Source organism: Nycticebus coucang, chromosome 6 (genome assembly GCF_027406575.1).
Source record: "Nycticebus coucang isolate mNycCou1 chromosome 6, mNycCou1.pri, whole genome shotgun sequence".
Taxonomy (NCBI): Eukaryota; Metazoa; Chordata; class Mammalia; order Primates; family Lorisidae; genus Nycticebus; species Nycticebus coucang.
In genome coordinates, this window is record NC_069785.1 from 91,717,181 (window position 1) to 91,742,932 (window position 25,752).

General features: G+C 41.5%; 1 protein-coding gene across 1 annotated transcript in view; it reads left to right on the top strand.

Moving 5' to 3' along the window:
* Positions 1–25,752, top strand: part of CPE (carboxypeptidase E) — a 147,466-nt gene that overhangs the window by 93,849 nt on the left and 27,865 nt on the right. The window contains exons 2-3 of the mRNA XM_053593414.1: positions 11,575–11,771; positions 15,544–15,711. Of these exons, the coding sequence (XP_053449389.1) occupies positions 11,575–11,771; positions 15,544–15,711 (365 nt within the window). The remainder of the gene's footprint in view (positions 1–11,574; positions 11,772–15,543; positions 15,712–25,752) is intronic.

Below are 25,752 nucleotides of genomic sequence, written 5' to 3' on the forward strand. Positions count from 1 at the left end.
ATCGTGTGGGTTTTTTTTTGTTTGTTTCTTTTCTTTTCTTTTTTTGCCCTGGCTAGGGCGCAGGGGCATCAGCCTTGCTCACAGCAACCTCAAGCGCCTCAGTGATCTTCCTGCCTCACCCCCTGAGTAGCTGGGACTACAGGCACCGGCCACAACGCCCTGGTATTTTTAGGGATGGGGTCTTGCTCTTGCTCAGGCTGTTCTTGAACTCTTGCGATGAAGCAATCCACCTCCCAGAGTGCTGGGATCACAGGCATGGGCCACTGCACCCGGCCCTCTTTACAAGCTTTGACCAAAAGGATGCTTCGTGAATCCTCTTGTGTGGAATGATCTCCAGCAGAGAGACCACGATTTATGCAGCCCCCCACAGCTGGGCACTGGCTTCCCCAGCGCTCAGGTGTGCAGAAGGACCATGGGCCCTTTATTTCCCATTAAGAGTTTCTACTGCATGGCCCACTGCTCCTGAAACCAGTCTGCTCAGAACTTCGAGGCTTTTTTTTACCATGTTGAAAACATAACATCCGGAAGATGTTTTGACACATTACATTGACTTTTGAGTTACCTTCTTCCTGAGAGAACACAAAATTTTCCCAAAATCTCCTAGGAAGACAGTGTTCAAACGAGTCATTACAAGGTCGATTTTGTTTTAGGTGGTTCGTCTGCTTTTTTGCACGTGGAAGTTTTCCTCCTTCATTTACTGGTGTCTCCTGGACTGTCTGACGTTTTCCACCCACACAGGCTCTGATGACTCTGCTTTTACTCATCCTCCATCTGTTTATCTTTAAAGGACAAGCTGTTCATTCATGGGCATAAAGAGAGGTCATTGATGAATGGACTAGTGTTTTTCCATTGTTTTAAAAACCATACTTTAGTTTTCTAGGATGATCTACAGCTTTCTGTTTGGTCCAGAGGACTATCAAAATTGTCAGCTCACCTTTGTTGAGAGCCACGATTTGTAAAGTTCAATTTTGGAAGCTTGAATACTAATTGTTGTCAAGCAAAAGATACAGGCCCTGCTGCTAAAGAACCATGGGGACAGTTAAGAGCCTGCCCGTCCAGTCCAACCTGCACAGAATAGCTCTTCGAATAGCTCTTCCGTAATTCACAGCAGCCATTCTGTCCTTCTGTAGTTCTACCTGAAAGAAAGTTTGTTCCTCAACTCTGCCAGACACTCCTTTTCTGTACCTTCTGGTTACAGATGCTAGTTTTGTCTTTGGAAGTTTTGCAGAAGAAATCAAATCCTTCCCTACACATTCATCTTCGAAAACTTGAAAAACTTTTAACCTTTGGAAACATGATGCTGACACCTAGTTTCTCTTGGAGGTTATTTTTCAAGATAGATGTACAAATCATAACGAAATGTGTTAATGGGAGAATCAGCATAGAAGGGAATCACAATCACATGTCAAAAGCCGGCCCACCCACACTTTCTTTCTTTTTTGCAGTTTTTGGCTGGGGCTGGGTTTGAACCTGCCACCTCCAGTATATGAGGCTGGCACCCTACTCCTTTGAGCCACAGGCATCGCCCCGGCCCACCCTTCTTTTTCTTGCTTCCAATGCTAGCTTGTTTAACTGCTTTGTGCTCAATCTCTTAGATCAGTGGTTCTCAACCTTCTTAATGCCTCAAGCCTTTAATACAGTTCCTGTGGGTCGCGACAGCGGGTTGAGAACTGCTGTCTTAGATGAATTAATCATCACATTCATCTTATTTTAGTTGATAAGAATATTAGTGAAAAACAGCAGAGTCTTCTAAGAGTAAAATAACAAGAAACTAATACTTACAAAATGTGCCTCAAGGTTCAAAATCCTCATTAGTAAATAAATGCACGAAGCCATTCTGACAAGCATTTGATGTAGTTATTGTGTACTAAATTCCTTTAAAAAAATTCTCAGTGTTTTTTAGTGATTGATATTCACAGAAAGATTTTGAATCACAAAACTACATCAAGGCAATCTCTGTCTTACCGATTTGTGTATTCTAGCTTCTTCGTGGCTCGACGCCTATGGCTCTAGCAGCTAAGGCACCAGCCACATACACCTGAGCTGGTGGGTTTGAATCCAGCCTGGGCCCACCAAACAACAATGAAGGCTGCAACCAAAAAACAGCCGGGTTTTGTGGCGGGCGCCTGTAGTCCCAGCTACTTGGGAGGCAGAGGCAGGAGACTCGCTTGAGCCCAGGAGTTGGAGGTTGCTGTGAGCTGTGATGCCACAACACTCTACCCAGGGTGACAGCTTAAGGCTCTGTCTCAAAATAAATAAATAAATAAATAAATAAAATTATAGCTTCTTTGTGCTCACTTACTGATATTAAGTCAAAAGTTTTTCTGCATCTAAAGGCTTTCATAGGCAGCTTCTCCGTGGATAGTAATAATAAAATGTTTCATATTACTAATGTTAGATAACTAATTTCTGTGAACATTAAATTATGAATGTCTGTGCTATGAATGCACACAGAAATTATGTTGCCTTTTCATTGTGGACACAATCTCATAGGGCAAGACCATGGGGAGAGCAGAGGAAATCTGAATTATCTGATATGATTGCTGATAAATATTTTAGACAATCTATTGCATAGGTTAAAGTAAAATTTCTTCACTAATTTATTATGGTTAGTTTTAGAGCAAAGGATGATATAATTGGGTGAATTAGTAATGACTAAGATCATTTACTCAGTCAAAACATATTCTGTAGTTCTCTTCGCTTTCCTCGGTTGGATGGATAATGGTGCAGTGCTTGGGAAAACAGTTCCATATCAATGCAAGAAAACAAAACACAACAAAACAAACCTCTGAGTTTTTCCAGCTCGAAATGAAACAAAAAAAGCAATAGTTAGAGAATAGTCTGATTTTATTTCTTGTAATGTGTTTGAAAATTCGTCACGTTTCTTAGACCTTAGAGCAGGCGTCCTCAAACTTTTTAAACAAGGGGCCAATTCACTGTCCCTCAGACCGTTGGAGGGCTGGACTATAGTTTAAAAAAAAAAAACAAAAAAACTAGGAACAAATTCCTATGCACACTGCACATATCTTATTTTGAAGTTAAAAAACAAAACGGGAACAAATACAATCACACCGTCTCATGTGGCCCGTGGGCTGCAGTTTGAGGACTCCTGCCTTAGAGACTTTTGGAGAACCCATGGAGAGGACCCCTGCCTTAGAGACTTTTAGAGAACCCATGGAGAAGCTGGAAGCTGTAGATCTCAAATATTTGCTTTTTATATGCAATGTTGTGCTGGAGGAGGCTTGTACTGGCTTGTAAGACCCTGTTTTTAATTTTTAGGAAATTTGTGAGCCAACTGACTTTGCATTGGTAGCTTTAAATTCATCCAGTGTGAGAGTATTCACACTGTTGAAATTGGTAATGCTACAAATCAGAGTTGATTATTAAACATTTACCAGCATACCAGGGCAATGAAGTTTTGTAAAACATTTCTAGCATACTTTTGTGAGGGCATCAAATATTTACTTTTCAAAAAGTGAAGGCCTTTCTGTCAATGTGGGCACATTGATGTCGGTTCATCAACTTGTGAGGCTGGAAATACGTTCAGCTGGGCTCTACTAGAAACATTCTAGATGTCATATGGAAGAGAACTTTAAAATTATGTTAAAGGAAAAAACACAGTATTTTTTTAAATTCTGTAATGCATCTCTGCAGAATAATTCTGTAATGTCTTCCAGACTGTCTGTTAAAAACAGATGAAGCGAGACTCCACCTTTAAGATGTCATGTTGGTTTAGTTGTATTTTAAATTTCACGCGTCTACATCTGTAATTTCTTTTGCAATCATTTTTAAAATTCTTTTTCCTGGGGCGGCACCTATGGCTCAGTCGGTAAGGTGCCGGCCCCATATACTGAGGGTGGCGGGTTCAAACCCGGCCCCGGCAGAACTACAACAAAAAAATAGCCGGGTGTTGTGGCGGGCGCCTGTAGTCCCAGCTACTTGGGAGGCTGAGGCAAGAGAATCGCTTAAGCCCAGGAGTTGGAGGTTGCTGTGAGCTATGCGATGCCATGGCACTCTACCTAGGGCCATAAAGTGAAACTCTGTCTCTACAAAAAAAAAAAAAAATTCTTTTTCCTTATCTTGGTTTCTTGTTTCCCCCTTCTAATGCTGCTCATTTCAGTAACTTGGACTCTTTTGATAGTAATTTTGAACATCAGTGAGCCTATAACTTATTTTTATTCACCTTTTGTCTTCAAAATTCCTCTGTCAGCAGAGTAACGACTACTGTCTCTTTGTTTTAATGCTATCATTGTGTCTTTGCTTAATAATTCCCCAAACCTCAGCCCTTTTCTAAATGCCTCTTTTTCTCTCTTATCTTGTTTATAAAATCTAATATGATAGAATTCTGAACAGGGATCAGCAATCCCTAAGGGTGATCGTGACACTTTTTAAATTCATTTTATGCGCTAGCTATTTAGTAAAAGAGAGATCTCTTTTTATCACGACAGCCAGCCATTTTACTGTTTTCTGGGCCCCTGCATATTGCATTACCTTTAGGAATACGGTCTGCATTTTTGGCTGCTAAAATGTGTTATCACAGGAGCCGACTTAAGGACGGTCTTACTGACAAGTTCCAGGCAATTTGCAGGGTTCAGTTTCCACAAGAATGATTTATGGGCTGCAATTGGTTAGAAGTCAAACAAATGGAAACAATTAGCATTGAAGTCTTAACCCCATGTTTACCTCTGAGGGAGGGAGATCATCCATTAAAAGGCCCATCTGTTCCAGCAATGTTTCCAGCTTGCATTGCAGTTTGTAAATCAAGTCAGTTCATGACTGTACTGCTTGGATAGCCATTCGTCTGTTTCTCAAAATCATTGCTTATGTGTGCAGTCTAACGTGATATCTTTGCGATATGGGGTTTAATTTGTGAATACTGTCATTATTCAGCAATATGTTTAGTTTATTACGTGTACCTGGTATGTGTTTGAAATTGTCACCAGCTGTAAGAATTATGTAATCAATGAGTTAAATATATACATTCCAAGTGAATTAGAGGACTTCTATTTTGGCAAACATCTTATGTCGGTGGAAGAGAAGATTCATCTCAGTGTGAATTTTATCTCTCTTTTCAGGATGAAAGATAGGAGAATTCTGCTACTAAAATCAAGTTCTTTCTCTCTTTTTTTTTTTTTTTTGTAGAGACAGAGTCTCACTTTATGGCCCTTGGTAGAGTGCCGTGGCCTCACACAGCTCACAGCAACCTCCAACTCCTGGGCTTAAGCGATTCTCTTGCCTCAGCCTCCCGAGTAGCTGCAAGTTCTTTCTTAAAATAGCCTTAACCTACTTTCTTCCCCCCCCATAATGATGTTCCACTTCTTATGTAAAATTTTACAACTTACAGACTATTTTCCCATTTGTAATTTTATTTTCCTTTGACTATTTACCCCTTTGCTGTTTTCTTCCCTTAAGAGTCATTGAGTAATTGACTCTGAGATTTGAAAGGCTCTTCAAAGTTATCTGAGCAATTACTGTGCTCAATGGTCAGCTTATTTCCAGGAGGAAAAAATATTAGATAGTTAGATAGACTGACCATGAGGCTACACAACAGAGTAAAAGTAAATTTTCTTTTTCTTGGGGAAGGTGGATAATATTTTTAACTTTTGCCTTTTTATTTGTTCATTTCTTTCAGGCTCACCCTGTTGGGCCTGTGGTCTTCTGATTTGGGGGCTGTCTGACCACTTTAAGGCGTACATTCCTTTTATCATTTGGAAACATTGCTAACTTGCTTTCAAACTTTACCCACAATGGTATGGATTTCCAGGGTGTTAAACATTAACATCTCTGAGGTAATAGAAATGTCTTTAAGTTGCCTTCTATTGAGTTGGTTATTTCAAACCATGTTATTACATATGTGGGGCATATTGACAATTACAAGTTTGGACTTAAAACCATTTGGCTGCTCTGGTTTAGAATTTGTGTGGTTATTTCAGTTTTTCTTTCTTCCTGGAGGCAGGCTCTTGCCAGGATGCCCAGGCTGGTCTTGAACTACTGAGCTCAAGTGAACTTTAGCCTCTTGAGAAACTGGGACTACAGGCTGGTACCACTATGCTCGGCTTTATGTAGTTATTTCTGACTTCATTAAAACTGTGGATATTGATACTGGAATTTTGCTCTTCAGTATGTCCTTGGTCTGGAGGATTCAAAGAATGAACCCACAGACCACAGATCAGTGGTAAGATGGGATTTTTATTAGAAGTTAGAAAGGAATACAAAGAAGTAAAACGTACCAGAGCTTCTGGAAGGGGTAAAGAACTAACTAGGGAGTCCCTACTCCCAGTTGGGGTGGGCTCTTTATCTAAGGGTATTAGGTCTTGAGAATTACACTTATCCAGGACTTGGCAAATAGAAGCATGTTTTCAAACCTTAATGAGTGTTATTACAAAGGAATGAATGCAGTCCCTCTAGCTCAGGGCAAGAGGTCAGGGTGTTCCCTTCATCAACTTGCCCAAGCCTAGGAAAACTGGGGTCCCCTGTCCAGCCCTGAATAGGGGGTTGGGGGGAATCCTGTATCAATATTATTTTTATTATATGTGCTGCCAAAGCAAGCCCTATCAATATTATTTTAAAAACTGAGAAATTATTCTTGTTCTGATGAGAATGTGGATTTGATCAGGTACATTGTTCTGTGATACAGATGAAAAAAGATAGAAGCTTGACATACCCAGGCTCCGTTTGGTTTTTGCCAGGTGGTTGTCTTTTAATAATTGCTTAGCGATTATATGACCCGTGACATAACTCGAGTACCCATAGTTACAGAGACCGTGGGGAAACTAGTACCAGGGCGAAGGACACTTCTGAGCCGATGCATTGCCGCCTGTGCAAATGTGCTCATTCCTCCATCGCAAGCCAGGAATTTGGGATTACTGTGTAAAAAGGGAAATCAATTGAGAGTGAGGAAAACAGGATCCATGAGAAAAACAACCATCCCCACGTGTACTGAGGAGAGCGCGTCCTGCCACCTTCCTCCCCGTTGCTAGGAGATGCGCTGAGGCGCGCTGGTGCCTGCGTCACGGAAGCCGAGGCGCGCTGGTGCCTGCGTCACGGGTGCAGCCTGGCAGTGACGTGCGGGGGTTGCGACCTGCTGACTGAGGAGTTTGTTCGTCTGTGTGAACAATGTCAACAAAAAGGCAGATTTTATCCATTTACCACCTGTCGTAAACTCTTTTGCTGCATCTTTCTAGCCACAGACAAGAACATTTCGTGATGATGGAAATCTGCCACTCCTTAAAAAAAAAAAACAAAAAACTGAACGTAAACAATTTAGTGACTCAGAGACCGTCATTCAAAGTCCAAAGCCTTCAATTCTGCTCCTATTTCTAGATTAAGGATTCTGAAGGCAAACTTTCTTCAGAATCTGTTGTTTAGACTTGACAAAAAAAAAGAAAAAAAAAGCCGTACAGAGCTGCTGGTGCAGATTAATCCCCTTCCTAGGAACCCAGCTTTTCTCAGCACTGCTTTCCCAACTCAGAGACTATTCATTCCTGCCTGGTGCGCTGCAGGGCAGCACTGCTGTGAGTCACGCTGTGTGAGCTTGGGATTTAAAAGCAAGACCATTCATTTCCTCATTTGCTTACTAATTGATAGAATGGACGTTTTTACTGTGCCCCTTCCTGTGTCCCAGACCCTGTGCTGGGCACCAGTGACATCTTGCCGAGCTAACACAGACACCTTCCCGGACTTACGGACAAGACAGCCTGGGCCAGGGGGGTATCAGATAATCACATCCATTTAAAGTACTGTACCAAGACTAATAAAGGAACAGGACCTAGACGAACGGTACTCCGAGGAAGCCTTATTTATTAACGATTAGCAGGCTGTGAGGGCAAAGTGTGTGTGTCTGTGTATGTGTGTGAGGGGCCTGTGGCTGAAGGAAGGGGGCTGAAGGCGGGGAAGGCCTGGTGGCTTTGGAGGCCGGCCAAGCGGCCGGCTGGGCCCCCAGGCTGTTAAAAGTCCTGGTGAGAATGTTGGCCTGTATGGTGGAAGCACAGGGGCAGTTATGGTTGGGTACAGAGGACCTCACGAGTGTTGTGTTTTACAAAGGTAATTCTGGCTTTGGGAGGGAAAAGGGTTGGAGGGAGGCCAGGGAGGCGGGAGGAATCCCCCAGTGCAGAACCTTGGAGCTGGCTAGTTGGAACCCAGCATTCCTTCGTCTCTGCTTTACTCCTGAACGCCGCCCAGGTGCACACCATGTCCTCCTCCGCCACATCCCTGCAGCTCAGGAATGCTCACCTGTGCTTTCCAATCTGCTGTAGAGGTCTGATCTCTGGCTTTGCATATATTCAAATGCGGTATTTAAACAGGTAGCTCTTTTCCATCTCACAAGACACGTCAGTAAGCTTAAAAGAACATAGCTCTTCCATATGCTGCTGACAGCATTAGATAGTGACTTGATTTATTCCTGAGGATGAAGAAACATAAACACACACTGGTCTTTCATTTTGCTAAGTCACATGTGCCTTGCATTTTATTTCTATACGTGGATTTCTTTAACATAACAACCTCTGCTGTCCTATCTTCACTTTGCCCTAAGGTACTGTTATTGTCATTATTATTACTCTCTCTCATATAATAGAGATATTGGAGATTCATCCTTAGAGGAATTTCCTGTACAGTTGAAGAGAAACCATTGTCTGGCTCTGAAAATTGGGAGTTGCAAACATGTATGAGTAAAGAATGGTGTGGTGGGGGCAGAACTGGGGAGGACACACTCCACCCCAGAGCATTCAAATGCAAATGCAAAATAGTTGTGGTAGCCAAACCAAACATCTGGGGGGCAAATTTGGTTATTTCTTTTTAAACAATTAAAAAATTAAACCCAAAGAAGGGGTTTGGGTTGTGGGCCAAACTCTTTCAATTGACTTGAAGCTTCAAAGCTCTGTTAGGGCAAAGTCGCAGGACCAGAAGGTCTCCTGTGATGCAATATTCTCAAGTTATTTTGCACAGCAGGCTTCTGACATTCCTCTGTTCTCGCTCCTCTCCTCCCCTCATGATGGAATGCTGCCGTTTCTCCTGTGCTTCAGTCAAATCAATAAATCCAGTAAAGGAAGGTGTAAAGGACAAGAATTTAGTAGAAAGGAAGAAGGTTCTTACTTTTGAAATCAAAGAAAACATCTCTCTGCACACCTACTAGGCAGGTCCCTAGAGGGTAGTTTTGTTAGTCTCCCTCAAAATAAAAAATGAGGGGGTATAAATAGCCCTGTTCCTGCTCCCACCGGACCTTAGATTAAGATTAGCTATAAGGGCAGCCTGGGAGGCCACCCAAGGACAAGGTTTTCTGGGGACGAGTAGGCACTTAAATGAGACACTGGGGAGTCTCATGCAAAGAATATTTAGATAGCATTTCCAGGAGAAAAAATAATCCCAGCTTCCTTTCTTGTATCACGAATGAGCAGTCCTAGTGATTTTATAAATGGGAGAATCCTTTACACCTCAGAAATTGAGCCCCTGGGATGGATGAAGCAGAAACGTGCAGAACAAGAGGATTAATTAAGATCCTTTCCTGCTATGCTCTGCAATTTTACTGTTTCTCCTGAAATGCAGTGGGGAACAGCACAAATGGGTAACAGCAATTTTTTTTTTTTTTTTTTTTTTTGCAGTTTTTGGCCAGGGCTGGGTTTGAACCCGCCACCTCTGGCATATTGGGGCTGGCGCCCTACCCCTTTGAGCCACAGGTGCCGCCCGTAACAGCAATTTTTATTAGAATTCTGAGCCCTTCAGCAAAACCCATCCTCTCTGGGCTGCATTTGCTCCATAATGATAATAAAAATATCTGCCTTCCTCATTTTAAAGGGCTGTTGTGAAGAGAAAATTAGATTATGTATGGCAAAGCACCTCACAATGACAAGATAATGTGATGTGGTAATAATAATATTTAAGATAATTATAGCAAACACATAATACTTGTTATTTGCCAGGCATTGTTCTAAGCATTTACATGCATTATTTTACTTTGTTCTTATAATGGCCTTCCTTATGAGGCAGAATCTATAGCTATCTATGTTTTGTTGTGAGTCAGAGTCTCCCTGTGTCACCCAGGCTAGAGTACTCTACCATCAGCCTAGCTCACAGCAACTTTGAACTCTTGGGCTCAAGAGATCCTCCTGCCTCAGCCTCCCCAGTAGCTGGGACTACAGGCACCTGCCGCAATCCCCAGCTAATTTTTCTATTTTTAGTACAGACAGGGCTCTTGCTCTTGCTGAGGCTAGTCTCAAACTCTTTTTTTTTTTTTTTTGTAGACACAGAGTCTCACTTTACCGCCTTCAGTAGAGTGCCATGATGTCACAGGACTCACAGCAACCTCTAGCTCTTGAGCTTCCATGATTCTCCTGCCTCAGCCTCCCGAGCAGCTGGGACTACAGGCGCCCGCCACAACGCCCGGCTATTTTTTGGTTGCAGTTCAGCCGGGGCTGGGTTTGAACCCGCCACCCTCGGTATATGGGGCCGGTGCCCTACTCACTGAGCCACAGGCACCATCCATAGTCTCAAACTCTTAAGCTGAAGTGATCCTCCCGCCTCAGCTATCTGTTCGATTTAGATGAGGCAACAGAGGTGTAGATAACTGAAATAAATTGCTTCAGGACAGCCAGGTTCAAATGCTAGGATTTGAACCTATGCATTCTGGCTCCTCTTAATCAGTATAGTTTATGAAAAATACCCAAACCAAAACGGAAACATAGGCTTTCAACTAAACCAGAAGGCCGGCATTTGAATTCTGGCTTCACAGGCTGTGTACCTATGACCCGGCTTCATCTATAGTCTGAACTTCACTTTGCTTATTTGTAAAATGGAGATGAATGATAATACTTACTTGTAGATATCTGGTGAGGATTAAATAAGAAAACATGAAAATCACAGTATTTAATCAATAGGAGGCACGTGGTGTATTATTATTATTTTTATTAATTATTGGGGGGGCAGATGGTGTTACTAGTCTGGTCAGATTGCCGTAGCAAATATCCCACAGACCAGGGCGGCACCTGTGGCTCAACGGAGCAGGGCGCCAGCCCCATATGCCAGAAGTGGCAGGTTGAAACCCAGCCCTGGCCAAAACTGCAAAAAAAAACAAAAACAAAAAACCCCACAGACTGGGTGGGTTGAACAACAGAAATTTATTTTCTCACAGTTCTGCAGACTTGAAGTCCAACATCAAGGTGCCGGTAGGGCTGGTTTCTGATGAGGCCTCTCTTCCAGGCTTGTAGGCGGCAGCCTTTTCCATGTGTCCTCACGCAGCCCTTCCTCCGTGTGGAGCAGAGAGAGATCTCATATGTCTGCTTCTTACAAGGACACTGGACCTACTGGATGGGGCTCCATTATGACGACCTCATTTAAGCTAATTACGTCCTTAATATGGTCGCTGGATGTCAGGCTTTCAAATACGAATTTTGGGTGGACATAATTCAGTCCATAACAGGTGTGTAGCTAGGAAAGCAGAATGGAGTATTTAAATGTCTAAGGTATATTTCTTGGGCATCACTGTCAGCGCGGATACAGCATATTCAGCAATGTCTGGCATTTGCCTTCTCTTTGATGTTACAGAAAACATCTCCATACTCTCTATCTTCAATCTTTTAGGTGAGCCAGAATTTAAATACATCGGAAACATGCACGGAAATGAGGCCGTCGGGCGGGAGCTCCTCATTTTCTTGGCCCAGTACCTGTGCAATGAGTACCAGAAGGGGAACGAGACCATCGTCAAGTTGATCCATAGCACTCGGATCCACATCATGCCCTCCCTGAACCCCGACGGCTTCGAGAAGGCGGCGTCCCAGGTGAGTGGGGCAGCTCAGAGCAGGCTGCTTTTCTCTTTGCTGCGTGTCTGCGCGTGCGTGACTGAGCGTGCGGAGCGCTCTGCGTGCACTTTGCAGGCGGCGCGTTATTGTGTCTGTGCGTGACTGAGCGTGCAGAGCGCTCTGCGCGTGGCTGGCAGGTGGCGCGTTGCTGTGTCTGCGCGTGCGTGACTGAGCGTGCGGAGCGCTCTGCGCGCGGCTTGCAGGTGGCGCGTTGCCGTGCGTGTGACTGCGCGTGCGTGACTGAGCGTGCGGAGCGCTCTGCGCACGGCCTGCAGGTGGCGCATTGCTGTGCCTGCGCGTGCGTGACTGAGCGTGCGGAGCGCTCTGCGCGTGGCTGGCAAGTGGCGCGTTGCTGTGTCTGCGCGTGCGTGACTGAGCGTGCAGAGCGCTCTGCGCACGGCCTGCAGGTGGCGCGTTGCCGTGTGACTGCGCATGCGTGACTGTCTGAGCCTGCGGAGCGCTCTGCGCGCAGCTCGCAGGTGGCGCGTAGCTGGGTGTCTGCGTGCGTGACTCTGCGCGCGGCTGGCAAGTGGCACAGGGAGCAAGGCGCCGCTCAGCGCTTGGAGAAGTCAGAATGCAGGGACATTGGCAGGTTTCTTCTGCAGAGATTGCGAATGAGGAATTTTGTTAATAAGTTAATATTCTAATGCTGCTCTGGTTATGCTGCTAAATAAATTATATTTATTCATCCTCCTTTGTGGCTAGGCAAGTTTTCTTATAAAAATCTGCAAGTAAGAAAAATAGCCAGCGCCCTGAATTGCAGGGTGATGCTGGGGCCGCGTCTGCGTGAACCGGTGTCACAGCGCCCTCTGCTGAAGTCAGGGGAGAGAGGGTTTTGGCCAGACCCGGTCTGTATTTTACTGAGCCTTGGTTTTTGTATATGATGAGGGAGGTTAAACAAATAAACAAAAGGTTAAATAAATAATTAAGAGGGCGCTAGTGAATCTATTACTAGTGAATATATATTGACCTCTTTTGCAATTTTTTTTTTAAAATTAATTAATTAATTTATTTTTGTGTAGAGACAGAGTCTCACTTTATGGCCCTCGGCAGAGTACCGTGGCCTCACAGAGCTCACAGCAACCTCCAACTCCTGGGCTTAAGCGATTCTCTTGCCTCAGCCTACCGAGTAGCTGGGAATACAGGCGCCCGCCACAACGCCCGGCTATTTTTTGGTTGCAGTTTGGCCGGGCCGGGTTTGAACTCGCCACCCTCGGCATATGGGGCCGGCGCCTTACCGACTGAGCCACAGGCGCTGCCCATACACCTTAACTTTTTTAAAAGTTTGTATACAGGTAGAAATTTGTTTACAAGGTACAAATTAATAGTTTTTTAAGAATATATATCATGTATGTTCCCATTTTTATTGGACGGTGGAAAGAACATTGTATTTGGTGTTCCCTACGGTTTCAAATAATTTTCTTATTTTATGGGGACACATAAAGGTAAATATTTAGCATGTTTATATGCAGTTAAAAAGATCTATTGACATTGTAAAAAACCCAGACAGTGACTTTTTGTAAATAAGTATAATATTGATATAATTTCTAAAGTTATAAGAGAAAAATTCTAGTAACACATGATTAAATTACTTAATATTTTAAGGTGATATTCAGAATTGTAAGACAGGTTATTGTCGCTTTTTTTTGTCTTATAGATTTTTATTCCTCATAGTCTAAGGTATCTAAATTTATGCGATTTCAAAACTATGGGAAATATGTGTATATCACATGATATAATTTAATAGTAAAACAAAATTCAAATTATAAAATAAAATTGAATATTTTGGAAAATTTTTAATTTTCCAGGTTTTACCATTAGTGAAATTAAGAGTTTAAGTTGACAGTATGAGTCATTGGTGATAGATGTAGGCTAGTTGTATTTGTAGTCTTAATACTGGGGTTCCAAAATACCCATAAAATATTATTATATTTAGCTCACAAGGATATTTAAGATAGTCATTAGAATTGTAATGCTGTTAAATCTTAATTATAGCTTCCCAAAATGACTGTGGGTTTTTACCCAAAATAAAAAGATAATTCTACAGTATGGAAAAAAAAGAGTTTAAGTTGAATAGAAATTCCTCAAATTATAAAGCCCTAGAACTTTTGTTTTAGAACTCATATTTTTTCATGAAGAGTGTAAGAGAGAGACATGTTATATAAATGTGTATATAAGTAACTCATATTAAATTCATTTTAAGCTTCTAATGTTAGTTATTCCTTTGAATATTTTTAAAAAGTAGGTTGCTGTGACTAACAGAAGCTATGAATATTTTACTTACATCTTAAGTATAGAATGGTGAGGTTTGAAAGGGGTCATCTATTACTAGTGAATATGTATTGACCTTTTTCGCAACATGATAAATATCTCTTAAATATTATTATTACTAACATTTAAAATGCTATTCATGGGACAGACAAGGTGGCTCACACCTATAATCCTAGTCCTCTTTGATGAGGTGGAGGATCTGGCTGAGGTGGGAGGATCTCTTGAGTTCAGGAGTTCCAGACCAGCTTGAGCAAGAGAGAGACCCTGTCTCTCCTAAACATAAAATGATTAGCTGAGTGTCCTGGTGGGCACTTATAGTCCCATCTACTCGGGAGGCTAAGGCAGGAGGATTGCTTGAGCCCAAGAGTTTGAGATTGCTATGAGCTAGGCTGACACCATGGCACCCTTGCCTGGGCAACAGGGTGACACACTTGTCTCGAAGGAATGAATGAATAAAATAAAATGCTATTCATGTATCTATGACAAATACGTTCATGTGTTGCTTAACAACTGGGATAGGTTCTGACAAATGCATTGAACATCACAGGTGCACCTACACACCTGGATGCCATCTGGTGCAGCCTGTGCTCCTGGGCTGCACACCTGCACAGCAGGTTATGGTGCCAAATAATCTAGGCAATTAGGCCGTAGTGTTTGTGCATCTAAACCTAGCAAAGGCACAGTAAAAATACAGGATAAAAGATAAAAAATGATAGACCTGTGACAAGCACTTACCCTGAATGGAGCTTACAGGAAGGGAAGTTGGTGTGGGCGAGTCCGTGAGCAAGTGTGAAGGCCAAGCACGTCACAGTGTGCCACGGCAGGCTTCATTAAAAACGCCGTGCATTTAGGCTGCATTGCATTGGTGATAAAATATTTTTTCCCCAATAATAAAGTAAACAGCATACTGTAACTTTTTTCCTGCATATTAAACTTTTAAGTCTTAAAAAATCTTTTTGACTCTTAGCTAATAGCACTTAGCTTAAAACACACGTGCAGTTGTACAAAAATATTGTCTTTCTTTACCTCCTTATTCTACAAGCTTTTTTCTATTTCCAGAATTATTTATTTACTTATTTTTGCTTTGCAAGCTTTTTTGTTAAAAAGCAGGACACAAACACTCATGTTGTCCTAGGACTACGCAGGTCAGCTGTCAGTAGGCCAACAGGACATTTATAGTTCCTTCACAGCCTTACGTGACCACTGTCACCTGCGTGGGCTCTTGGTGACTAAAATGTTATTAAGACGTGTGTGACTGTGCTTTAAAACCAATACCTGCATGCTCATATCAGCAAAGTAGTGAAGACGCCTTTATGGGAAGATATTATTGGAATAAATAATTAATCTTAGTAAATTATTTTTAAAGCATTAATAGAGAGTGCTATTAACTATTAATGAGGTGGTGACAATAATAATAATAATAATAATAATAATAATAATAAATAGCTGGTAAGTTTTCTCTTTGATTTTGTTTTTTTAGCCTGGTGAGCTCAAGGACTGGTTTGTGGGTCGAAGCAATGCCCAGGGGATAGATCTGAACCGGAACTTTCCAGACCTGGATAGGATCGTTTACGTGAATGAGAAAGAAGGTGGTCCAAATAATCATCTGCTGAAAAATATGAAGAAAATCGTGGATCAGAACACTAAGGTAGAGAATGGTTATAGCTTGTCTGGCTAGGTTTGTCCTGTAGCCTAAGGAAATGTGTTCCAATGTCTGCCTCACAAGGAAGGGCAGAAGATAATGCCAGCACTTGTGTGGGATGGTTAACTGTGCCAGTGGAAGTCAAAGCGAGAAGGCCAGTCCTGGTCTCTAGAACTGACCAAACTCCCTGGCTTTAGCCCAGCCTCCAAGTCCTACTGCTGTGATTGGGCAGTGGCTCCTAAGTTTGTTTTGTGTTCAGCATCTTCCAATCTGTTTAATCTTCTCAGATTCCTCCAGAGTGATCTTCTTCATACACAATTATTGTTCTTTCACATGTAAAATCTTGCCAGCTCTCCACCACCCAGAGGACAAAGTGAGAATTCCACATGGCATAATAACATCATGGTTAACTGTGGAGACCCTGCAGCAGCGATTTTCAGCCTGTGTGCTATGGCACACTGGTGAGCTGTGAGGGAGTCTTAGGGGCGCCTTGAAAAATTTTTACAAATCATTAATTATTTTTGAAAGCAGTTCAAAGCACAGTAAGCATATTCTTCTTCTTAATCTTTTTTTGGATCAACATAATTTAAGTGTGCTGAGGACGTTTAATTATGGGTTCAAGTGTGCCATGAGATAAATAAGGTTGAAAAATACTCCCTTAGAAGCAGGCACCTTGGTGCAAATCCTGCCACCATATGTGCTGTGTGAACTTTAGAAAGTTATCTAATCTCTCCGAGCTTCAGCTTCTTCCTCTGACATAGGGAGGTGGTACCAGCATCCACTTACAGGACACTCCTAGGACTACACGCGTTAATGTACACACAGCACCTGAGGCCAGGCCTAGAACAGTCCCTACCATCTCAGCATGATTTCTTGGTACTCCCTGTTATGTACCTTAGGGCTGGATGGACACCTTTGCATGTCCACACAACTCCAAACCAATATTGTTAATTACTTGGAGGAGAAATTGAGCTTATCGGGGAGGAAGGGGGGTAGCTGCTGTTGGCAGCCCTGAATGCTTCTCTGCTGTTCTAGGCCATTCTCCTCTGGCAGATCACCCACTTCCAGGCATCTCCTAAGTGAGGGCCCGGGAAGTAAGACTTTTCCATTTTATTCTATTTTCAGAGTCTTTCAAGTGCCCTGTGGCCCTGTGAGCTGCTGGTCTGGCTGGTAGGCTCTGCAGCCTGGCTCTGATACCTCTTAGATTCCAGCGGTGCCAGCTCCTTCCTGCTCCTAAACACATGTCATGTCTTCAGATGAGTTGTCCCCACCGTCTAGGGTGCTCTTCTGTTTCTCTGTCGCCTCTTCTGTGAAGTTGTCCTCTGCTCCTCCAGCCAGGTCCTTCCTACTAAGGCCCAGTGTTTCTCAACCTGTGGGACGCGACCCCTTCGGACTGTATTAAAGGGTTGCGGCATTAGGAAGGTTGAGAACCACTGTGCTAAGCCCTCCTTATATGCTGGGTACTGTGTCCACCATTGAATCAAGCTTTACTCATGTGTATATGCTACATTATAATTCTTTGTGTAGCTGTTTTTCCTTTTGGTTCTGGATTTTGATCCCTTGATTGCAAGAATTAGAATTTCTATCTGAGTCTGACACACAGGTGGCTGAGACCCTACTGTGGATAAATGCTTTTCAGCCCAACAAGCAAATCACAATATTTGAAAAATGTAGCCACTTAAACTCAATAGCTGGAGTTCAGCCAGGCATTTGTCCTGTGGTCAGGACTCCAGACAGAGTGTCCAGGGGTCAAGGAATCCCAGACCATTGGTTTAAAGTCCTTAAAGCTCTCTTGTCTTTATTTGGGTACTGTTTTTTAATAAGAACTTTTATTAAAAAAAAAAAAACCCAATGCCACTCTTTTCCCTGGATAAATGTAAATTAAAGTACACGAAAATTAAAGATTGGTCCCTTTTCTGAACGTAAGCAGGATTTGTTTACTTTATACGAAATCATCATGAAGCAGCTCGTGGGTTGCTGTTGGCCATATTTGGTTCATTCTTCTCCTTTTTCCACTTCTGTTAAGTGTGAGACTGTTTAGACCCAGCCTGGCCCGGGACGTGGAGTGGACACTGCATTCGTGTTACTCTGCCCCCACACCCCCCTGCTTCCGCTTCTCAGCCTAATAGCTATATATCTCTCTTATAGAGGTTTAATTTATTTTTTAATTTATAAGGAACAGAAATTTATTTCTCACAGTTCTGGAGGCTGGAAGTCCAGAATCAGGGCACCAGCAGGTTCTGTGCCTGGTGAGCATCTGGTCTCTGCCTCCACAACGTGCCTTTTTGCTGTGTCCCCATAGGGCAGAAGAAGGTGGAAAGACAAAAAGGTGCCTACTAGTTCTCTGCAGACTTTATTTATGTATTTATTTTTATTTTTTATTAAATCATGGCTGTGTACATTAATGCAATCATTGGGTACAATGTGCTGGTTTTAATACCATTTGACACATTTTCATCACACTGGTTAACATAGCCTTCCTGGCATTTTCTTAGTTATTGTGTTGAGACATTTATATTCTTTTTTTTTTAGGTATCTTTGGAAAATTTAATTTGGACCATATTTTCTTCCTTTTGCTGAGAACATTGAATATTCCAGTATACTTTGGGTTCCACGACGTGGGTTTCCCATAGTTACAGACTGTACCCAACTTCCTATAGAAAGATAAAATATTTTCCAACCTTGCTTCTGCCTATTTTTAAAAAAATGTTTTAAAGGTTCCTTACATTAAATGGCAAGTAAAACAAAGTAAGGCTTTATTTTCTCCTTTCCCCCTTTTCATGTGCTGCACGTTGGAGGAGTAAGGAAGGAAGACTAGTGACATCAGTGTTGGTACCCTGGGGATTGCTGCGGGGTCCTCTGAGGGGGATGCCACACTAGGGAACCTGAGAAGGGGGAGCGCAGCCGTGTGGGACTGCCACAGCACAGGTGGGACTAGGGGCTGCCGGTTCTTCTCAGTGCTCACAGGGCTGGTGGCTTTCAAGAATAAGAAAGGAACTAGGAACCAAACCAGGGCCAGAGATCTCCCACCTGGTACAGCAGCACTGCAGGTTCACTTCCGTGGGCCTTAGTGTACATTTACAGACTAAATAAATTTATTGAAACATAACAAGAGAGAAATGCCTTTACTAGTTCTTCTATCAGATTACTAGAATGAAAATAAAAGGATTTATCTGATAAAACCCATTTCCTATGTCAGATGAAAACAACTCCCTTGCAAGATAATCTTAGTAAAGTATATCTGTCACTATTTATATATTTTCCCATGGTGAACAAATTTCTTCAATTGTATCACCTAAACACCTTTGTCATCTTACAAACTTGTAGTTTCATTAGTTTAAAAAAACGAATAAGGCAGCCAAATCTAACTAATTTTGGTTGCAGAGAAACATCTCAGACAATAACTTCCATCTTCTTCAGTGTTATAAGAGTACATGATTGAAAGGTAATCAGTTTCTTCTCTTTAACAGGAAACTAAGCAGCTATTATCGTCAAATGTACCTCTAGTAAGCCCCCTCATAAATACAAAATTAAATTCTTTTGAGGAGCAGGTTTGTGACTTTAGTTATGCAGAACTTATATTTATTTTTTATATTTTATAATAAAAAATGTGTGGTCTTTGCTTCTTCATTTCATATGCTAGTGACTTCTTCAACTCAGCAGGCTCACATGTACACATTGCAGGCTGGGTATTCAGCTTGCTTTAGAAAGGGGAGGCAGCCACCTGGCATGTGCTCTTAGAATCCTTGCAAGAACTCCTGCAGCTGGGTGACAATCTCTGTGTCCACCGTTTCCATGAGGGACTGGAAGCCTTGTTCTCCCAGTAACTCCTGCTGTGCCTTGAGCTTCTCATAGACGAACTGCTGCAGAGACACTGTGTGCACAAGGTCCTTCAGGGCCAGCATCTTTATCTTCTTACCTTGTTCTGTGGGTGGTTCTTCATCTTCTGTTACTTTTGGTTCCTCAAGATGAGACATCAACATACAGTCTTTGTAAGTTCCTGTTTCAGGGTCTTCCGTCATGACATCATGCAGGCCCTCCACTGAGATGTTTATAATCCCACAGAATTTATCTTGAATAACACTATTATCAGATGGCAGAAGAGAAATCAAAGCCAAAGCTGAAAGTTTCCTTCTTTCTGGTTGGGTAATGTTGTCCATTTGATCAACCCACATCTCAATCATATTTCCCAAAAGCTGGTCCATCTCCTGATTAAATTTATGGGCCATCTCATTGAGAAGTGAAGAAAAGAAACTAGCGTTTTGAAGTAGGACTCGACCCATAACTCCAAGGTACGTGGACATCACTACAGAATACCTCTCCCCTTCTATAATACCCCTGAAAACACGGGGGAAAATTGGTTGAAACATTTGCGGACTTAATGCTGGGTTCACTTTGAGGGCATTTTCCACAACCTTGAGCACTTGAACTTGACCTTCTGTAGTAATTTCCTTTAATAGTTCACAAAAGGACTGACATAAACCCATTGCATATGTCTGTAAAAATTCTGTTGATGATAAAAAGATATAACCATTGATAATCTTTTTTTTTTATTTTTTTATTTTTTTTTATTAAATCATAACTGTATACAATGATATGATTATGGGGCATCATACACTCACTTCATAAACCATTTGACACATTTTTATCACAGTGGTTAACATAGCCTTTCCGGCGTTATCTCAGTTACTGTGCCAAAACATTTACATTCTACATTTACCAAGTTTCGCAAATACCCCTGTAATATGCACCACAGGTGTGATCCCACCGATTCCCCTCCCTCTACCCACCCCCCCTTCCCACTTCCCCCTATTGTTAAGTTGTAGCTGGGTTATAGCTTTCATGTGAGAGTCCCAAATTAGTTTCATAGTAGGGCTGTGTACATTGGGTACTTTTTCTTCCATTCTTGGGATACTTTACTAAGAAGAATATGTTCCAGCTCCATCCATGTAAACATGAAAGAGGTAAAGTCTCCATCTTTCTTTAAGGCTGCATAGTATTCCATGGTATACATATACCACAATTTATTAATCCATTCGTGGATCGATGGGCACTTGGGCTTTTTCCATGACTTAGCTATTATGAATTGGGCTGCAATAAACATTCTGATACAAATATCTTTGTTATGTTGTGATTTTTGGTCTTCTGGGTATATACCCAGCAGAGGAATTACAGGATTGAATGCCAGATCTATTTTTAGATCTCTGAGTGTTCTCCATATATCTTTCCAGAAGGAATGTATTAATTTGCATTCCCACCAGCAGTGCAGAAGTGTTCCCTTTTCTCCGCATCCACGCCAGCATCTCTGGTCTTGAGATTTTGTGATATAGGCTAGTCTCACTGGAGTTAGATGATATCTCAAAGTAGTTTTGATTTGCATTTCTCTGATGACTAAAGATGATGAGCATTTTTTCATATGTCTGAAGGCCGTGCGCCTGTCTTCTTCAGAGAAGTTTCTCTTCAAATCCCTTGCCCAGCCTGCGATGGGATCCCTTGTTTTTTTCTTGCTGATGCGTTTGAGTTCTCTGTGGATTCTGGTTATTAAACCTTTGTCAGAGATATACCCTGCAAATATCTTCTCCCATTCTGAGGGCTGTCTGCTTGCTCTGCTTACTGTGTTCTTAGCTGTGCAGAAGCTTTTTAGTTTGATCAAGTCCCAGTAGTGTATTTTTGAAGCTGCTTCAATTGCCCGGGGGGTTCTCCTCATGAAATACTCACCCAGACCAATTTCTTCAAGGGTTTTCCCTGCATTCTCCTCTAGTATTTTTATAGTTTCATGTCTTAAGTTTAAATCTTTAATCCAATGAGAGTCTATCTTAGTTAATGGTGAAAGGTGTGGGTCCAATTTCAGTCTTCTGCAGGTTGCCAGCCAGTTCACCCGGCACCATTTGTTAAATAGGGAATCTTTTCCCCACTGAATGTTTTTAATTGGCTTGTCAAAAATCAAATAGCGGTAAGTAGCTGGATTCATCTCTTGGTTCTCTATTCTGTTCCAGATATCTACTTCTCTGTTTTTGTGCCAATACCATGCTGTTTTGATCACTATCGATTTGTAGTAAAGTCTGAGGTCTGGTAGTGTGATTCCTCCTGTTTTGTTTTTATTTCTGAGTAATGTCTTGGCTATTCGAGGTTTTTTCTGATTCCATATAAAACGAAGTAATGTTTTTTCAAGATCTTTAAAATATGACAGTGGAGCTTTAATAGGGAGTGCGTTGAAATTATATATTGCTTTGGGTAGTATGGACATTTTGATAATGTTGATTCTTCCCAGCCATGAGCATGGTATGTTTTTCCATTTGTTAACATTTTCAGCTATTTCTTTTCTTAGAGTTTCATAGTTCTCTTTATAGAGATCTTTCACGTCTTTTGTTAGGTAAATTCCCAAATATTTCATCTTCTTTGGCACTACTGTGAATGGGATAGAGTCCTTAACTGCTTTTTCAATTTGACTGTTGTTGGTGTATATAAAGGCTACCGATTTATGAATGTTGATTTTGTAACCTGAGACGCTGCTGTATTCCTTGATCACTTCTAGGAGTTTTGTAGTAGAGTCCCTAGTGTTTTCCAGATACACAATCATATCATCTGCAAAGAGCGAGAGTTTGATCTCTTCTGACCCTATATGGATACCCTTGATCGCCTTTTCTTCCCTAATTGCGGTGGCTAAAACTTCCATTACAATGTTGAAAAGCAATGGAGACAATGGGCAGCCTTGTCTGGTTCCTGATCTGAGTGGAAATGATTCCAATTTAACTCCATTCAATATGATATTGGCTGTGGGTTTGCTGTAGATAGCCTCTATCAGTTTAAGAAAAGTCCCTTCTAGACCAATTTTCTTGAGTGTTCTGATGATGAAGGGATGCTGGATATTATCAAAAGCTTTTTCTGCATCAATTGAGAGAATCATATGGTCTTTGTTTTTTAATTTGTTTATGTGCTGAATTACATTTATAGATTTACGTATATTGAACCAGCCTTGAGACCCTGGGATAAAACCAACTTGGTCATGATGTATAATTTGTTTGATGTGTTGCTGGATTCTGTTTGTTAGGATCTTGTTGAATATTTTTGCATCTATATTCATTAGTGATATTGGTCTATAATTTTCTTTTCTTGTTGGGTCTTTTCCTGGTTTGGGGATCAGGGTGATGTTTGCTTCATAGAACGTGTTGGGTAGTCTTCCTTCTTTTTCTACATTTTGGAACAGGTTGAGTAATATAGGTACTAATTCCTCTTTAAAGGTTTGGTAGAATTCTGACGTGAAACCATCTGGTCCCGGGCTTTTCTTTTTAGGGAGGTTTTGTATAGTTGATGCTATTTCTGAACTTGATATGGGTCTGTTCAACATTTCCACTTGATTCTGGTTAAGTCTTGGAAGGTGGCGTGCTTCCAAGTATCGGTCTATTTCCTTCAGATTTTCATATTTCTGAGAATAAAGTTTCTTGTAATATTCATTAATGATTTTTTGGATTTCTGATGAGTCTGTGGTTATTTCGTCTTTGTTGTTTCTGATTGATGATATTAGAGATTTTACTCTTTTTTTCCTGATTAGGTTGGCCAGAGGTTTATCTATTTTATTGACCTTTTCAAAAAACCAGCTTTTTGATTTATTGATCTGTTGTATTATTCTTTTGTTTTCAATTTCATTTAATTCTGCTCTAATTTTGGTTATTTCTTTTCTTCTACTGGGTTTGGGGTTGGAATGTTCTTCCTTTTCCAGTTGCGTGAGATGTCCCATTAAGTTGTTAACTTCCTCTCTTTCCGTTCTCTTGAGGAAGGCTTGCAGTGCTATAAATTTCCCTCTTAGAACTGCCTTTGCAGTGTCCCAGAGGTTCTGATAGTTTGTGTCTTCATTGTCGTTTTGTTCCAAAAAATTGGCGATTTCTTTCTTAATCTCATCTCTGACCCAGCTATCATTCAGCATAAGGTTATTTAACTTCCATGTTTTTGTATGGGTATGCAGATTCCTGTTGTTACTCAATTCAAGTTTTATTCCATGATGGTCCGAGAAGATGCATGGAATAATTTCTGTTCCTTTAAATTTACTGAGGTTAGACTTGTGACCTAAAATGTGATCAATTTTGGAGTAAGTTCCGTGGGCTGATGAGAAGTATGTGTATTCAGTTTTGTTGGGATGAAATGTTCTGTAGATGTGTGCTAAATCTAAATATTGGATGGTTAGGTTTAAATCTAAGATTTCTTTGCTCAGCTTCTTTCTGGAGGATCGATCCAACACTGCCAAGGGAGTGTTGAAATCTCCAACGATTATGGAGCTGGAGGAAATCAAGTTACTCATGTCTGTTAGAGTTTCTCTTATAAATTGAGGTGCATTCTGGTTGGGTGCATAGATATTAATAATTGAGATCTCGTCATATTGAGTATTACCCTTAACAAATATGAAGTGACCATTCTTGTCCTTCCTTACTTTTGATGGTTTAAAGCCTACTGTATCTGCAAATAAGATTGCAACACCTGCTTTTTTCTGATTACCATTTGCCTGAAATATGGATGACCATCCTTTCACCCTGAGTCTGTATTTGTCTTTTAAGTTGAGATGTGACTCTTGTATGCAACAAATATCTGGCTTGAGTTTTTGTATCCAGTCAGCTAACCTATGCCTCTTTAGAGGACAGTTTAAGCCATTCACATTGATGGAGAGTATTGATAAGTGTGGTGGAATTTTGGGTATCGAGTTTTTCAAAGGTCCAGTGGACATTTTTAATCCTTTCGCCAGTGTGGAAGTTGGAGTTTGATCTGAAGTTTCTGAGTGAGTTTACTTTTGTGGTATAGGATTGGGTTGGTCATTGTGGAGGATAGGTCTGAGAACATCCTGAAGAGCTGGTTTACTTATGGCAAATTTTTTCAACATATGAATGTCATTGAAGTATTTAATTTCTCCATCATAGATGAAACTCAGTTTAGCTGGATACAAGATCCTGGGTTGAAAGTTTTTTTGTTTTAGGAGATTAAAAGTTGATGACCAGCCTCTTCTTGCTTGAAAAGTTTCAGCAGAGAGATCTGCAGTTATTCTAATATTCTTACCTTTGTACGTTATAGTTTTCTTTCGCCGGGCTGCTTTGAGAATCTTCTCTTTCATGTTAACTTTAGTGAAGCTAATTATGATATGTCTGGGAGATGGCTTATTGGGGTTGAATCGTGCTGGGGTTCTGAAGCTGTCTGCTATCTGAATTTCAGATTCTCTAGGCATGTCTGGAAAATTTTCTTTCATAATTTCATGTAGAAGGGCTTCTGTGCCCTTGGCAGCCACTTCATCGTTCTCCGAAATTCCTGTAACCCTTATGTTGTTTTTTTTCGAATTATCTGAGAGTTCTCTGAGTGAGTGATCCGTTTTTGCTCTCCATTTCTCTTCCTCTTTGAGAGATTGGGAGCGTTCGAAGACTTTATCTTCAATGTCAGAAATCCTTTCTTCTGCTTGCTCCATTCTGTTACTGAGGGATTCTACTGTATTTTTCATATCTTTGAGGGCTGTAAGTTCTTGCTTCAGTGTGTCTAAGTCTTTGGTGGTTTTGTCTTTAAATTCGTTAAATTCTTGAGACAATTTTTGAATTTCTCCTCGAATTCCTAATTCCATTTTATTAATCTTGTCTGCAAACCAAATTCTGAATTCGACTTCTGACATCTCAGCCAGTTGTTTATGAATGGGATCTTCAATCACATCTGCCGTATCTTTTCTTGGGGGGGTTGATCTACTCTGGTTATTCATGTTACCAGAGTTTTTCCGCTGATTCCGCCCCATGGTTTACTCCCTTTGGTTTTTCCCCTGGGGTTTTATCGAGGGCCCGTACAGTGTTGTGGCCTGAGAAACTGGGGCCCTGTCTGGTGTGGTGGAGCAAAGTGGTTCTGTCTTGTTTTCAGCTGGTTTCTGTTCGATCCTATTGCAACTTCTACTCTGGCTTGAAGTCTCAGCTGTGTGGAAAAATCAGCAATTAAGTCACCCCGCCTGCCCACCTCTGGCCCCAGTTGGAAAAGGAGAATCAAACCTTCCTACAATCGCACACCCAGGGCACCGCCTGAAGAGTCCTCAGT